Source organism: Accipiter gentilis, chromosome 17 (genome assembly GCF_929443795.1).
Source record: "Accipiter gentilis chromosome 17, bAccGen1.1, whole genome shotgun sequence".
NCBI classification, from domain to species: Eukaryota; Metazoa; Chordata; class Aves; order Accipitriformes; family Accipitridae; genus Astur; species Astur gentilis.
Window position 1 is genome coordinate 28,975,843 of NC_064896.1, and position 17,205 is coordinate 28,993,047.

General features: G+C 41.9%; 1 protein-coding gene across 12 annotated transcripts in view; it reads left to right on the forward strand.

The window, feature by feature from the left end:
* DAGLA (diacylglycerol lipase alpha) overlaps nt 1-17,205 on the forward strand; it is a 76,021-nt gene that overhangs the window by 37,444 nt on the left and 21,372 nt on the right. For all 12 annotated transcript variants that reach the window (XM_049820310.1, XM_049820321.1, XM_049820322.1 and 9 more), the window contains 8 exons: nt 2,262-2,349; nt 6,735-6,869; nt 7,561-7,638; nt 8,896-9,020; nt 10,219-10,375; nt 10,699-10,782; nt 10,912-10,989; nt 15,097-15,177. In XM_049820310.1, the coding sequence (XP_049676267.1) occupies nt 2,262-2,349; nt 6,735-6,869; nt 7,561-7,638; nt 8,896-9,020; nt 10,219-10,375; nt 10,699-10,782; nt 10,912-10,989; nt 15,097-15,177 (826 nt within the window). The remainder of the gene's footprint in view (nt 1-2,261; nt 2,350-6,734; nt 6,870-7,560; nt 7,639-8,895; nt 9,021-10,218; nt 10,376-10,698; nt 10,783-10,911; nt 10,990-15,096; nt 15,178-17,205) is intronic.

Here is a 17,205-nt window from a genome sequence, read left to right on the forward strand (position 1 = left end):
GGCAAATCAGGATGAGAAGCTGTGATGATACTGTGGGCCTACTACCCCACACTACATCAAAGCTGTTTGGCTCAGTGCATCATTTTTCCAAAGGGAAACCAAGTGCCACAGATGGTGAAGTTTTTTCCCAGAGAACTCAAAAGTAAATCAAAACAAACCCCAAAATTCTCTCCCCTGGAGTTTGGAGATCCCAGACAGCTGAGTGAAGGTATTTGTCCCTTGGGCTATGGCCAGGTTTTTCCCTTCAGGCCTGTAACATTTTCAGAGAGCTTGTGCCTGCTGTTTGCAGATTTCCACTCTAGAAAGGGAGTGTTAACAGATGTTAACAAGCAAAATGCTGTGGGCTATAATGTGAAAGGGAAACATAAAATGTTACTATGTGTTCACTACTAAAGCAATTGTTTTCAAAGAATATATTTTTAAATTTTCTGCTTGCTTAAAGCAATCCTTTCCAAAGAATATATTATGAAATTCTCTGCCTGCTTCTGGATTGTGATCCTGTAAGATGGTGAGGGCCAGCCATTCCTAATGAAATCCTTTGGTCTACAGTGCTACGTGCCTTCTGATGTACAGCAGTAATTTGACCCTTGTATTACACTTAACCTAGGCTACGTTTCCTCTGTCTTGACTCATGAAAAAACTTGATTTGTTTGTCATGTTAAGAGACGTGTAACTTTGGCTTTCTTACTGTGGTACTCTGCTGTAGCTATTGGACTTTGTTACATAGTGGTTTTCCTTTACCAGTGGTGTCGTGATGTGTGTGGGCTTTTATGTTCTTGCAGAGCTAAGAAAATAAAACAACATAACAAAAGACTCAACTAATTGTGCTGAGGCTTTTCTAAGAAACTTGCTTTAGAGCTCATACTAAACATGTCGAAGTTCAGTGTTAGGAAGAAAGAATTTGGGAAGAGTTGGAGTGAAAATAGCTCAGAGCACACTTGCTTGTTCAACCCCCGCAGTGAAGTTGTGAAGTTCTTTGCATTGCTGCCCGAGTTCTTTGGCATTTGGTGGAGCAAACTGAGTACTGCCAGCTCTGTCTTAGGACACTTGTATTCCTGTTCCTCTTTTGGAGTCTTCCTTGGAGGTTATGGGTAGTTGTTTTAAAGTGCTCAGGCATGAGTTGATGGATTGTCCTGCAGGATCTGTTCCTTTTGTTGCAGGCAAATACTGTTTTACCAGCATCATCTTCCAGGTGCACCCCACTTTCTGTGCTTGGGCTTTTCCTGATGTGATCATTTGCCAGAAAATAGAAATTGTCTTTTTTGATTGGTCTGACCTGTGAGTTAGTCTGTGTTCACATTAAAAAAAGACCCTGCATTAGAGTTGCTGTGGACTTTCGGTAGCATGGCACTCTGGCAAAGAATCACACAGTCACCCACTTCATTGCCACTAAGCCTGGCTTGATCTAAGGAATGTTTGCAAGTATGCCAGTCAAAAATAAGGGACTGTCACCCTGCAAAATGTAGTAACTAGGACAAGCTCACAACAGTGAACTCAGCTGTAGTTCATTTTAAATAGGGTTGTCCAATTAGCTAATTTTGAAGCTGAAATTGAAATGTCATATAAACCAAATGTGGGCTGAGCTAGACCTTCTGTATTCAGCCTTTTTTAACCTTTTCTGTATTGAAAGAGAACCTTTAGGGGTTTTTTAATTAAAGTTATGCACCATACTTTAATAAAGAGTGCGAATTGTTTAAGTTCTGTGACTGTATTATGTTTAATAAATACGTTTTTCCAAATAAGCTATTTATTGGAAAAAATTGCACAGCTCCTCTCATACTAAATGCTCAGGGTCTTTTGTACCATTCCCACCCCCTCACCTGGAGGTGGAGTTTTCCTTCTGAGTGGTAGTACATCCTAACAGATGATGCAGCTGCCAAATTGCGATTAGAACCTCCTTCTGTCCAGACCGCCAGATGCTCTTGGACATCCTGCTTCCAGCAGATACTGTAGAATAACAGTAGCTTCATTATAGCCATCCCATTTGGACAGGACACCATGTATATAAATACAGAGGCTTGGTCCTGGCTGGAACAGCTAGATTATTAATGATCTCCCTGTCCTAGAAAATAAGCTGAGTTTTTAATTTATGTGTGGCCTCCTTGCCTCTGCTAGACCAGGATAAATACAAGAACAAGGTTTATGCATGCATTTCATCAGTGATAGTGTAGGCTGTGTGACTTTGTATTGGATCCTACTGTTTATTTGCAGTCATGTTATCCTACCTGTCCTCATATGCATACTCTCCCCTTTATTTGTAGACACCGCCTGGAAGAAGGGCAAGCCAGCAGCTGGACACGCAGACTTAAAGTTTTTCTTTGCTGCACACGGACAAAAGACTCTCAGTCAGTACGTACCAAATATGTCCTGTCAGAGAGCAAGCTCTCTGTGTATGGCTGACGATGCATGGGACTCAGCAGAGCGTAGCAGCGTGGGGTTCCTGCTGTCAAGCCTGGAGAATGTGTGTCTCATTTCACTGTGAGTGTTCTTTGAGATCTGGAGGCACAAGGAGTCCAGTGAGCCTTGACAGTAGTGCATGCAAGGACTGGAAATGCCTCCCAAGAAGCAGCAAACTGAGCTACCTTCAGAATAACCAGTTTTGCTGCATGCTGGTTCCTTTTCCTTCCTTTCAGCCCAAGTAGCCCAAATAAGCACTTGCTTTTCTGCAGGAGTGTACCTGGCTATTCCATGCAGAAACAGAAGCTGATGTGTCCTCTCTAGATGCCAATGTCACATTGCTGGGTAGGGTAGTTGTCTTCTCAGAATGGCTAGTCTTAACCCTCTGGTTTTGAATATTATAGGACAGTCTCTGCGGGTAAAGTTAGTAGTACTGAAAAGCAATGTTGTCAGTGTTAAACTCTTGTCCTGAAGTTGTTCTTTACCTTGCTGTTGCAGAAAACTGGGATAATAATTTTAAGTGAAGATATCAGTGGAAGAAATACATATTGTCACTATGTTTAGGTTCAACATTTGACAGCACTTTGTGGTCAGCTTCAGTTTCCCTTTATCAGCCAGCTTGCTTAGGCAATTTCTCCTATAGTTTGCATCAGTGTCATACGCTTAAAGACAAGAGAGATACCTCTTTGAAAATGGAAAATGTAAACCTGTCAGAATCAGCAAAAGAATACTTCTGGATTACTAACAGTAAAAAACCTGCTACTTAATCCATAGAATCACATGAAGATCATTGGTTTGAAGTTTTCACATGCTACAGTTGGGATTTTTCCTTGCTGTTATCTATCCAGCAGGGAAGGGTAAGGGGCTTGATACTGCTTCCCCAAAAGTTAGCAATCTATACTTATTAGAAGCAATGGGAGCAGGTTTGTCCCTTAAGGTGGTATCAACAGGACTCCTGAGGACCTACTGGAGAGGTGAGTACTAAGGTGGAAAATTTTGCTGATGACTCAATATTTAGGTTGGTCAGAGTTATGGGTATTTGAGAACCCTTGAAAGACCAAGCCAGAACCAAGGTATTGTTATCAAAGATAGAAGAAAGTCATAAAGAAAGACGAGCTGATGCATGTACATCTGAAGAAACAATTTCAATTACTTGCATACACTGGCCTCTGACTTAGTTGCAGCCTCTCAGGAAAAGACCTAGGAGTTATCAAGGATGCTTCAGCAAAGACAGCAGTGGCCAAAAAAACAGAAAAACCTTTAGCTTCAGTAGAAGGGCATAGAAAATGACAGGGAAAATACCAAGGGGCTGACCACATTGGTGATGTCCTCCCTAAATATAGCCTGGTGTTTGGTCTCCTAAAAGCTGCAGCAGAAAAAGGAGCATGTTGAAGGGGATATGAACTTGTATAGGAAGAGAAATGAGGCTGGGATTTTAACCTCAAAAGGGAAAGGTGTAATAAGATGAAGAGCTGTGTAAGAATAATGGAGAGTCAGGTGAAGGCTACCTGAACATTTGTTCATCACAGATGGCAACCAGTATGAATTAGATTAAAAGGATTTGTTGGTAAGTGCTGTGTAGTTATCCGCAGGGTGCAGTTTCCAAAATGTGGATGGCTGCAGGAATAGTCATAGCCCTTTTCCAGAAACCCAACAACATGTACTGGCATGCTGATCCTCCCAGTGGCATGCTCCTGCAATACTGGATGAAATGCCACCACGTTCCCAGGGAATGTCCCTGCCCCAACCTGGTGTCCCACTGAGGAGTCATAGCCCAGGACTGCCAGCTTTCACAGATCATCTGCTACAGCTGCTTAGGAATGTCCATCTGGAAAACTGAAATGAAACAAGCTTTGTGTCACAGCAGCTCAACAGCAGCATTTCCTTGGGGGTCATTTTCTGCTCCTCTGCTTGCCTGTGCTACCACAGCAGAGGCACCTTCGCCCTGACAGCACAACCAGGTTGCCTTGCCTGGGTGTCGAGAGACGCCTGTCTGGAGGGTGCAGCATGGGCGCTGCAGCCTGGCTTGAGAGCACTGACAGGCATTGGAATGGCCTGGTTTCTGAACAGCTCTATTTTATTCAGGAATGCAAAATATTTAATTTCATGTCAAGCTTCTTTTAACAAACTTTTCATTCTGCAGTGACTGTCTGTTTCTACTTTTTTATTTTCAGTTCAGGATAAAAGCAGATACCAGAATCTTCAAATTCCTTGTGCTATTGAATTTCCATTTTACATTCAGCTTGAGCAATTTCCAGGCTCTTTTCTTTGCAGAAACAAGCTCTGACTTTGTGTGTCCTGGCATGACAGCGTGTGGAATGAATGCATATGTAATGGATCAGAAATGAATCCATTGCTGTCTCTCCGAGTCATTATGGAAAAAATGTTCTAGCAGAGGGTCATTGTCCTCTGGGCTGGAAAATAGTTCTGCAGAGTGGACATGGCATTGGGGCAAGAATCTGTTCTTAAGGGTCTGAAGTGAAACCTGAAGTGCTAAGTGTCCACTGGCTCTGCCAACACAAGAGCCTGCAGGGTTTGTAGCAGAACACTACAATTAACCCTACAATGTAATATCAGGTGCTCCAGCAAAAGCTTTTTCTTTGGAACAGAACATAAATGTTGAACTTTAATTATGGCCTTTTACTTTGGTCAGAGTATTAAGGGGTGTTGCTGTCATATTGGGTTAATGGGTGTTTGTCATTTTTACTTTGAGGCTGTTTGCATTTCTTCTGTGCTTATAGGAATTGTGCTAAGATTTATGGGGTCAGCACTTCAAGGATACTGCAGTTGTAATGTTGGGGAGGTTAATGCCAGGCCATTTGCTCTTCAAAGGCACAGCTGGCATGGAAACCTGCACAGTTGGCACCTGAAGCCCTGTTCTTAATGGTGATTTAACTTGCTTTTGTAGGCAAGTAAAAATGATAGAAAGTAATCTTGCACTCCAGGAGTTTGTCAGAGATAAAAGAATGTAGGTCATTTCCTGCAAGACTGCTAGGGAGAGAAGGGATTTGCTTTCTTGCCGATCAAACAAGAGAAATGGAGAGATCCTTTCCTGAAGACCAGCCTTTCTAGTGCATGGCTCAGGCTTTCTACAGACAAGACTGCAGTCGCATGGCTTTAGGTGCTGAGTAAAGGATGCTATGAAAACACGGGTTAAAAGTTCAGGATAAGGCTGTGACACACCTCGGTAGGAAAGGTTATTGATGGCATGAGTCAAAATAGTGGCCATTGGCATACTACAGCACTTGCTCAGTCCCACGTTTTGTGAGCCTCTGGGTCACCCTTGTCTTTAAGCATGCTGGTCTGAGTGTTGGCCAGATCAGCATTGTCTCACAGTCCCAGCCCATCTCCAACCTCCCAAGCAATTCTCACTTAAGATTTTGTGGGGTTTTTCTTGTTATTTTCCCTTTTGCTCTGTACTACATTTCTTCTCAAAATACCTCTGTCACTCTGCTTCAGAGCTTTTGCTTGACCGTCTCAGGTTACTTCTAATTCTGTCCCTCCTGTGGTGTCTTTTTTGGGTTTGGTCACCTTCTCTTCTGGACTTGGATCTTCTTCCAGGTTTTCCTTTTCAGGTCCTTTTGCCTTGGGTGTAGTCCAAGATAAACCTGGAAAAGGCTGGTAACTTGGTCAGCTCCTTCAGTACCAAGAGCTGCCATGTATAACACCTGCTTGTTGCAATTAACTCTTGGAAATCACATAGCAAAGAGTGTGATGGTGAGCAATAAGCAGCTACAGAGACTGTTCAGTCGCAGGAATCAAAAGCTGTCACTTTCTCTGTGATGTGCCTGGGTTGGTGAGGTCTGGGTTAATTATGGGCCAAAAGATCCCAGGACAAGAGTTACAGAATTGAAGAGGCTGTTAAATAGGACAAAATCAGTACTTTTTTTTCCTGAATAGCCTTTGTTTAAATTAAGTTGCTTTTGAGGAGAATGGATGACTCTGAGATGACACTGGATTGGGATTTGCTTGGTTGTCACTTTACTTCCTCTGTCTTATTTACAATGTAGAGATGAAAACATTTCCTTTTTCTCCCTTTGTGCCTGCCTGGTCTGTTTCGATGTTGATGTGGTCTGCTTGCCCACACATAAGCATGGAGCATAGTACAAATTCAGTCTCAGCTGAGGCGTCTGAGTGTGACTATGTAAAATAAATAAGAGATATTAATATGATTAGACCAGATATGGTGTTCCCTGAAGGAATCTCATGGATGTTTGGAGAGAGCACTAAAGAAATGAGGCCATTGCTGCCGCATTGGTTCTCATTCTGTGTCCTGTTTTGAGGCTCCCCACACTCAAACTCCTCCTCCTAAACTCTTCTCTCCCTGGATTTTGCAGGACGCCTACTCTGAAATCGCCTACCTTTTTGCTGAGTTTTTCCGAGACCTTGACATCGTCCCATCTGACATCATTGCAGGCCTGGTTCTTCTGCGCCAACGGCAGCGGGCAAAGCGCAATGCTGTGCTGGATGAGGTGGGTGGAGGGGGCCCGTTGCTGTGCAAGGAGGCAGTGGGCATCTCGCTTGGCCTCTGACTTACCTGCTGCTCTTGTGACTTAGTGTGCGAGAACTGCATGACTCTGCCCACCTTGTTTCTGTTGTGTGATGGGCTATTGCCAGTTACTGAGCTATAAAATAAAAATACTAATTTCTTTAGAAGCTTTTTCTGAGACTCCCAAAGGGCCCAACTGACACCGAGTCAAGCTTGTGAAACCTGTCATCTTTTCTAGTGAGATGATGCATACAGTTTTAGGTCTTGACCCCAAATGGGCAACTACCTTGAAGGAGGTGGTAGGTATGTGAAAGTGAATGGGAAGATTGCTCCTCATATATAGTGAGGTGGAGAAGGCTCCAGCATCTGGGTAAAGCTGCAGGATGAAATTCAGGGAAAAATTCCAAAATTCCCAAGCCATTACTGGCATTGAGATTGCCAACCCAGTAGAAAATTGTTCTGGTTTCTTTTTTTTCCCCCCAGAGGTGGAGTTCAGACAGCAGGGATCAGATCAGGCAGAAATAAGAACAGCAGAATTGGAACCAGTTGAGGAGACTGGTTGGGATACTTGAAAGTATCTTGTCCCAGGTTACATAGTGCTTTCTGTTTCTCAGGCATAGATTTTTGTCTTGGTGTCACAGCGAAGAATTTTTATGTATGTTTGTGACTTACAGGCAAACAATGACATTTTAGCTTTTTTGTCTGGGATGCCGGTGACCAGGAACACAAAGTATCTGGATCTGAAAAATGCGGTAAGTCATTGGACTGTGATCTTGCAAACTCACCATGCTGTCCCATGTAGCCTGTTGTCTTTCTCTCAGTGGCTTCTCTTATTCCTTTCTGCCCCTCTCTGAAATAATCAAGGAAATTAAAGATTAGTACAACAGAGTTTCGTAACAAAACTTGCTCTCTAGAGGCATTTTGTGTTCAGATCACTTTTAAAGCATTATCTGTCTCTGTCTTCCACTTTGTGGGAAGTGGTGGTATTTCTGCTCAGAGGGGGGAAGGCAATGTGAGGTTTCTCCAAAGCCAGAGGTAGGAGTTGAGGGCTGCATCCAGGAGTGTTGTGCAGAGCTCCATATGGAAGTACTGCCATCAGAGCTCATGGAGCCCAGCAGGCAGGGCTCCATCTTGATGACAACAGGGAGCTGCCTGGAGTGAGATGGAGCCTTCCTCCCTGGGGCTGATTGCAGTTCTCAGGATGGAAATGGCTGCAGTCTGTTCTGTGAATTAAGCTTGGCTTTTTTCCTGGCATGCTGCTATTGCAGCCATTCATTGGGCAAACTGTATTCACCCCCCTTGATGAAATGATATTGCTGCAATAGAGGCAAGACTGACCAAATCCCAGCATCTCTGATCAAGTGGTTCTGTGATTAACCTGCTTGTGGCTGTGCTGTACTGCATTGCATTTAATGCTAACATCCTGCTCATGCTTAGCTTGTTTCTCCTTCTGGATAGGTGTGTGTGGGGAGAGATGTCAGCAGAAGTTATAGAAGATGGTACTGAGGCATGTGGCCCCAGACTGGCTTTATGGTCCTCTCTGGGCATCTTACAGCCTGTGACTATGTGGAAGCAGTACATTTAGAGCACTCACCTTCTTGGGACTTAAACTAGTTTATCTTCTCCTCAGCTAGGGTAGCATGCATAGTGGGGCAATGTGGGGTAAAAATGCATAGTTGATGGCTTTCTGTTGCAGCAGGGTGTTTGATAAACAGAGGAGAATTTCTCTTGAACTAACTTCTAGTTCTGTTAAACAGCTAGCAGGGCCCCTCTGCTCAGGAAAACAGGCATAGCTATACTGAGCTGGTTTGGGGAGGATCTTGCCCAGCAGAACCAGCTTGCTTTCCTGCAGTCACCTGGAAATGCTGACAGTGCTGTTCTGGTGGTGCTGAGAGAAGGCTGGTGCTCAAAGAAGGGTGCACCTGTCTCACTATGATGAAAAAAGGGAAACAGTAGAAAAACACTGTCTAACAGAATAAGGCCTTTAGTGAGTCTTTTGTCTCTTTCAGCAAGAGATGCAGCGGTACAAAGAGGTGTGTTACTACATGCTGTTTGCTCTGGCTGCCTATGGCTGGCCCATATACCTGATGAGGAAGCCCACATGTGGACTCTGTCGCCTGGCCAGATCCTGCTCGTGAGTGATCATCCTATCTATCACTCTGCATTTTCTTCTTCCCTTTTCCCTTCTGTTTTTCCTGGATTTAGAAATACCCTTTCTTTTATCAGTTTGCTGTCTATCACCCCTCTGTTTCTTCCTCTTCCTTTTTTCTTCTGTATTTTTTCCTCTTTTCCATTCTCATGCTTTTTCTTTCCATCTCTCAGTAACTCTGTACCTTCATACTCCAATATCTTCCTCTTGAATCTCTTCCATGCAGTTGCTTATCTGCTTACCTTGTTAAATAAACTAGGCTGTCTTGTGTTCTATCCTCTCTGGTGCACTAAGAATCATGCCAGTCCTGTGCAGTTTGAACAGCCAGCAGAGAGAAGTCATCTGGCACAAGACTGCTTTCACACTGAGTCAAAAAAGCTGTCTTGGAGCTCAGAAAGCTGATTTATCGGCAAGCCCAGATATGCAGGCAGTTGACATTTGGGTCTTCATTAAAGCATCATCAAGACTTGACCAGAGTTTTTGCTGTGTTCTCTATGACTAATTTTTTTTTTCTGCCATGCTGTATAGTGCTCACCTCATGGTAGCAATGCTGTAGTTCAGTTCAGGATTGTATTGTTTTAAATGTTTACTTTCAGCTGCTGTAATCATGTAATCAGATTCATTTTGTGGTTCAGCTTTTTGCACTTATGCAGGCAACTTCTGTGCTGAACCTCTTAGGAGGAATATACTTCCATTTGAGTATTTTTATTTGTGAAGTGTCTGTTAAGGGAAAGAAGGAAAAAAATTAATCTGTGCTTCTGTTTTTGTTCTGGGATGATTCTAGACCTGTTTTATTTTTTGTTATAAATAGATCTAGATCTCAAGAAATGCTAGCTGCTTTGTGTGTTGAAGCAATGTAGGACTGTGCTATGAAGCATAGTATCCCTTTAGAAGAGATCCCAGCCCCACCATCCATTGATTCCTTGGGGACTGGTTGCACTGTAGCTCTCTCTGGTGCTCGGAAGGAAAACTACATCTGATCCCAGTGCCCCTTTTTGATGCTGAAACATGAGTTGTGTGCTGTTTTGTGCAAGAGCTCCTACAAGTGAAGGAAATAACTGCTGTTGAGATGAGGCGAGTGTGGCATGCAGGGTCTGTCTTTCCCTTATCTCTAGGCATTCCACTCTAAAGCCAGTCTCTTCCATGTTCCTCTTTTCCTCAAAGCTATTTTTTTCTTCTGCAGATGTTGCTGTCTCTGTCCTTCACGTCCCCGCTATGCACCTAGTGTCACCATTGAAGAGGATAATTGCTGTGGCTGCAATGCCATTGCCATCCGGCGCCACTTCTTGGATGAGAACATGACCTCGGTGGACATTGTTTACACATCCTGCCATGATGCAGTAAGCAGAATCTGCAACCCCCTTCATATTTGGGGTATGCTTCTAAGGCCCTTTCTAATGGGATTTACGTGCTTCCAGGTGTAGTGGTACAAAGAAGGAAACTTAAGCCTTTTTGTGACACTAGAGAGTCCCATCCTATCTCTGTCAAGAAATGCTGCCACGTGGACAGCAATATTTGCTACTGCCAAAAATCAGATCATTCAGAGGAGTGCTTTACCCATAAGGCATAACCTGTCACGCTGCTCTGCCTCTTTTTCCCTAAGCAGGAGAGTAATTAAACAGGAATGTCTCACCAAATTGTTACAGTAGTGGATCTTTTCCAGGTTTATGAAACGCCTTTCTATGTGGCAGTGGACCATGATAAGAAGAAGGTGGTCATTAGTATCCGAGGAACTCTGTCTCCAAAAGTAAGCACACTCTGCAGTGGCCTTGTATACCCTTGGCCACTCTGGCAAACTTTCAGGAGGATCTGAGACCTTCCTGACTCACACTTGGTGTTTGACTTACCTGAAACATGGTGACTTCTTTTCTTCCAGGATGCCCTGACTGACCTAACGGGGGATGCAGAGCGCCTTCCAGTTGAGGGTCACCATGGAACATGGCTGGGACACAAGGTGTGTAAAAGAAAACAAAACAAACCCTAAACAAAAATCCCACCACTTCTAATGCTTTGACTTTTTAATTATACGCCAAAAAAAAAGTGGTCTTAATTGCTTGAGGTGCTTTTAAGAAGGATGTAACATAATTGCAGTGAAATAAATGGCTTTGAGATGTTAAATAAAATCCTTAGTGTAACAGTTAAAATCGCTATGTCTGTAATTAAAAAACCCCATACAATTAGTAAAAACCAAACTGTAAAAGGTATCTGTGGAGACATAGAACAAAATTATTGGAGTAATTCAAATTACTTTTTCTTCCAATGACCTTTTCAGAATTTGCAATCAAACCCTGAGTATGTGTTTAAAATTCTGTTGCAGTAGGATAGGTGTTGAACCTCATAAAAGGATACTGGCAGGACTTGCATCTGTGTAATTAGACTGATGCTATGTGTCTGTGTTAGTGATCAGGACTGGGCTGACTAAATCAATTTACTATAAAGCTGACCCTTGCCCTAGTCCAGTAAAGTAATGACATGCATGCTGAGTTTTAAGATTATCAAGAATTTGGCAGCCTCTCAAGACGCAGTGCCTGATTGGGAAAGAAAAATACAAACTGAAGGTTGTGTGTGTGTTGGAAGGAATGTAGCAACTGCTGGAAAAGCTGCTACTCAGGGAGACAAGATGCTGCTGATCATCTGGTCAGTGTCCCTTCAGGGCAGGACACTCTGCTCCTAATTCCTAAGGATCCAAGAGCTTGGGAGCTCCTGCTTCATTCATGATGTCCAGCCTGAATGCCAAAACTCTTCTCTGTGCTTTGATGCTCTGCTTTAGGAAGTAGAGCATTAGTAGGTGATAGATAACTGCATACTCAAATGCTTAGCTGGATATGGATCTGATAAAAAGAGTGCTTACCAAAGAAAGTGTTGTTTGGACTCTCTGTGGTCTCCAAGTCTCCTGGAGTGGGTCTTTCTGAAAACAGCGTTGTGTACCTCCTATTTGTCTAAGGGGTATTTCCTTTGTTTCCCCCAAAATGAGAAAATTAATCACCTGGTGATTATATAGGACATGTTATGGAAACATAGATAAATGAGGTAGTATTTTGTCACATAACTGATATTTAGCTATGTGAATCTTTACTATTTAACACTTCTGAAGCATTATGTCTACTGTCAATGACAATGTCACTTGGTTTTGTACTAGTTCATTCAGCTCAAAGTGACTTTTCACAATCTGTGTGATCAACAGTTTGTACAAAGAAAGGAAGGTAAAAGGAAACAAAAAGGAAGCAAGGGGAATTTGTTCTAATTTTAACGTGAAGAGAAGCTAGTAATAGATCCTCACAGAAGTTGGCTTTTCTTTTAATTTTTACGTGGAAAATATTCATATGCTAGTGTCTTAGATGAAACATTATCAGATCATACCCTTTGTTCTGTATTGAGTTTTTATTTGGCCTTTGTGTTATTTCTTTTTTGATTGTTGCTAGTACAGAAATATAGCTTTATCTTAAATTATTATCAATATTAATCTCCAGACAATAATGTACTGTTGATTCCTGAGGGAAACTAATGGAGGTAATAGAATTTAAAAATGTCTGTCTTAATGCATTTTTAATGTCCAGAAGTCAACTTTAATACAAAAATAAATGAAGTGTTTTGCTAACACATTTAACTTGGAGAAGAGTAGTTGGCCATTCGGGAGCTTCCTGTAAGTTGTTTGATTTCTGTTGTTTTTCTTGCTGATTTCATCCTGCACACCCAGCAGGCTGCCATGGCCTGTTATCTCCACCTGTGGAGCCCGCCTGTCACTGTGCTTCACGCGGTGTTGATCAGACATCCTACGAATTAAAACTCTTAATGTTTATATGAGCCTTCTTATCACTCCACCGGTACCATAGCTGAAAGTGTTCGATTGCTTGGGTTGCTGCAAATGTCACAGTTAAAATATATATTAGGTCTCTGAGCTATTTCAGATCAAAAAAACATAGCTGTAACTAAGGTTTATGGGTTAGCATGCCAAAAAAAAAGGGGGGATTGTCACCATTTGGAGGGGAGATTAACTGCAAAAAATAAATCTAGCTTCACTATTTTTGAAATAAAATTCACTGATTTTATAACAAAATTAATTTTAAAATAATCATAAGTCAAGGGCATGAATCCATACTTAATTCTGTTGAACTTGTATAGAACAAAACTACTAAAATGATGATGTTACGGAGATTTGTTTCCTGGTGTTGAGCCAACTGGGATGACAAGAAGTAGCTGCTATAAGCAAGCCCTGAAAGCTCAGCTGTGATAACAGCTCTCACCAGTTTGATAGAACAGTCAGTAATAGCAGTAACTTTCAAGCTCTTTTCTCTACCAAATAGACTCCCTCTGGGTTTTCACACACAATTCAAATATCACAGAGCAGTTTCGTGCCTTCAAGCTGTAAAGCAATACAGAATATTTCCATTTTGCTTTCCCTAGATCTCCAATCTGTTTGGTTATTTACATGTGAGGTTTGAAAATTAAGCCCAGATAGTTTTATTCCTTTGAAACTTATGAAACGGTGTCCATTTTAATGGAAAGTCTAAATGTAGCTTTGCAGTGATAAGTCTTATTCCATAATATTAAAATCACTGTCTATATTAGAATGAACTTTAATTATCAAAAATATAGCTATAAGGCTAACAGCCCATTAGTAATATCACCATGGATTTAGGTCATACTTTTCAAAAATAGAATCCTAAATTCACGTTAGAAATTTATATAAGTAGTGTGCTGTTCACTTCTCATTAGAGTTGGAAATGGAGACTCTTCTGAATGCAGTGGAAGCTGGCTAGCTGCTGAGATCTGAACACAGGCATAAAATATCATGGCATCTGCTTTTTGATAATGATGGTAGCATTACAGATGTCCCACTTACAGGCTCAGCAGAATCACCTGTGTTCTGCTCTTTCTCTTCAGTAGTCAGATTGGTTTTGATGGTGTGTTTGATATTGAGGACTTTGAAAATTCCACATTTGCTTTTTGAGAGGGCCATGAATTCTTTTATGTCTCCGAGATTAAATAGTCCTCAATGATGTTCACTTTGTACTTAAACTGTTTTCAGATAGGGGTGTAATGGAAAATAGCAAAGGAGATCTTCCCTGGTTTTTGATTAACCCAGGCAGTGAGAATTATTTGAGGTCTGTAATCACCAAATTAGAAATAGATGATTTCTGTTTACTCATGTTCACCCTGTACTACATCACTGTTTTTCAGCCTTTGTAGTTCAGGCTTGCATGCCACTGAATTAAACTGTAGTAAAGGCATAACCAAGAACTTATGCAACAGACCAAATTCTAGTTGCTTGTTTATAACAGATCAACTGCATTTGTAATTATTACACAGAGGGAGAAACTTCAGATGCAGCCATCAGCAGAGAGGATAAATGTTTAGAACCAGACTATCAGCTTGTTTCCCATCTTCCAGCAGTTCTTAACTTCTAGTGAATAAAAACCTTTAATCTGTGATTAATGTCCATTGATAGCTGAATCCCCTTAATAGTTGCTGCCTTCTTCAGTCATCAATAACTCTTCCTATACAGATAGTGCTGCCACTTTTTCCCTCCCGTAGTGTCTTGGTGTTTGTATTATTTTTCCCTATGAACTTCTTAGGCTAGTTCATGCTTTCATTCACAGATTTAAATGTAAGAGCACAGTTTTGCATTCAAGGCACTGACAAGCGGAAAATCAAAGGTTGTTTCTCTGTTCTACTGCGGGTCCCAGTGTCTGCCGAGCTACCAGATACACAACTTTGTCTTTAAGAAGTGGGTTGTTTTGTGTTGGTGGTTCGGGTTTTTTTTTCCCTAGATTTGTACCATGAGCCCAGGAATAGGGCCTTTGAGTATTATCTTAATTTAAGAACTGTCATTACTTCCAAATGGTTTGTGGCTTTGGTCATCAGTGAGCCAAGACATGTGCCTAATGATGTCTATCGCTAAATGTGGAGTGGAGTCAGTATTCTTCTTCAACCCTGACACATGCTGTGTGGCACTCTAGAGCTTACACAGTGTTCGGGGCAGTATAGTGTCTGCTAGATGTTTAGATCAGGGCTGATATGCAACTGTTTACATGCTGTTCTGTCTTCATGTTTCCCTCAGGGAATGGTGCTATCTGCTGAGTACATCAAGAAGAAATTGGAGCAAGAAATGGTGCTTTCTCAAGCTTTTGGACGAGACTTAGTGAGTATTAGTTTTCTTTTATCCTTGCAGGCTATACAAAAGATGAGATTTCCCTAAAACACTAGTTTTAGGGAAACCTCCATGTCCCTGAATCTACCGTACTAATTTCTTAAATCTTCCTTCAATTCCTATCCCTCTGGATTGCCAGGCAGACAACTAGTTACTTATTCCCCCAAGGCTTTTTTATTTTGAAACCACCAATACTGCAGAGGTCTTGATTATTTTTTTTTTCTTAGGCAAAGCTAAGGCAGGAAGTCCCATTTGGTGGCAATGTAGGACAGGGAACATTAAAAACAAATCAACAGAAACTAAAATCCCATCTCTATGGAGATTCTCTCTGGAGATGGCAATGGGCTGCCATGCTGACTTGTCTGTGTGTGCACATTTCTTGTGAGAGCACACTATCAGAGAACCCAAGAGACATGTTACGAAGCAGCTTACCTTAGTTTATATGTTGGTAATAGCTCAGTCAGTCCCCTTCTGGGAGGGAATCTCTGAACTGCCTGATTCCCTGCTGTCAGGCAGCTGTCCTTTTCTCATGCCCAAGGAGTGCCTTGGTCTGAGCCGTGCCCATGGGGAAATTAGCAATAGCTCAAGTGAGAAGGAAAAGAAGGATAAAAGCCTCAGTGGTTTCCTGAAACTTGAGTGTCATACCAGTCAACACTGAAGTGTCTGCCTTGTGATGTTTGGTAGATGTAGGGAGAGATACATAGGCATCTGACTTCTTTATATGGTGCTTTATTCCTCTCTGCCCAGAAAGTGAAAATTGGTCTTAAGTGAGCTGTTACTCATGAGGAATTTTTCCTGATGTCCTATAGAGCTCAATTGCTACCTGACTGGTAAGGATACGGTGATGTTCGAAGCTCTATACTTCGGTTTTCTCCAGTGTGTGGTAATAAGTATCATATTCTGTTCTGTTTGAAGCTGGCTTTGTGGGGTGGGTCCAACTTCTAATTGATGCAAAATAGTATAACTAGCTGGACCTGACCCACAAGGTTGGAGAGAGCTTGATTAATATGAGATGGAGCAGCTGGCTTGTGTGTAGAAAATTAATTACTGCCTGAGGTTGAACTCTGAAGAATATCTGAAAAAGTGCTATGGTCAAAACATAAATGCCATCCCAGGTCCTACCAAAGGTTCATTTATCCCAGTATATTGTTTCTGACAATTGCCAGCAACAGGTATTCAGGGATAAAGTATAACAAGTGAGGTGTATAAAGTCTCAAACCTCCCCCAGCATTCACGTCACTGACTGTAACAGGCATGATGGTGGCTTAGAGATGGTCTCGAGAAGGAAAATGAAACATAGATCTTTTATTCTTGTGGCCTGGTCTTATGTTCTATGTGTTTTCTCATCTTATGCAGAAGTCCAAGTATAACCACCACTGTGGTGACCCAGGGCCATGGAGAGTCAGATGCTGGATTCTCTTTCCCTGTGTAAAGCCTACAGGGCACTGGCAGAGCTCTGCAGAAAAACAAGACTGAAACTTTTAACATGTTGTCTTAGTGAACTTCTAGGTTCTAAGCCATGCCTAGCACTCTAGTCTCTGAATAACAAGAACAATACAAAATGTTAGAGAATAGTTTTGTCTCTGAATTACTTGAGCAGTGGTCAGCTGTTGAGAGCATCTAGACTTAGAAGACTATTGTTCGAACTCCTAGTTAGGATTTCTGTTTTTCAGCCTGCACAAGTGGTGGAATTTAATGAAAGCAAGTAATTTCTAGAACCAAGAAGACCTTAGGTGTGTGAGCCTGGACTCAGATATTATCAGAAGGCTGTCAGATTTGAGGAGGAGCAAAAGGCTCATATCAAATCCTAAATAACTCAAACAGCTTGTGTACAGTACACTTCCTTTTTCTTCCTACCTTTTTTCTTTTAAGGAATACTCAGGAGGTCAAACACTGACTGATGGAGATATAGGAGAAAATGCCAGAAGACAATGAATTCTAACATCCCTTCAGAACAGGCAACATTGCAGGGCAGGAGAGTGCTGGGACTGCCACTGTGACTTAGGCTAAACAGTGTAA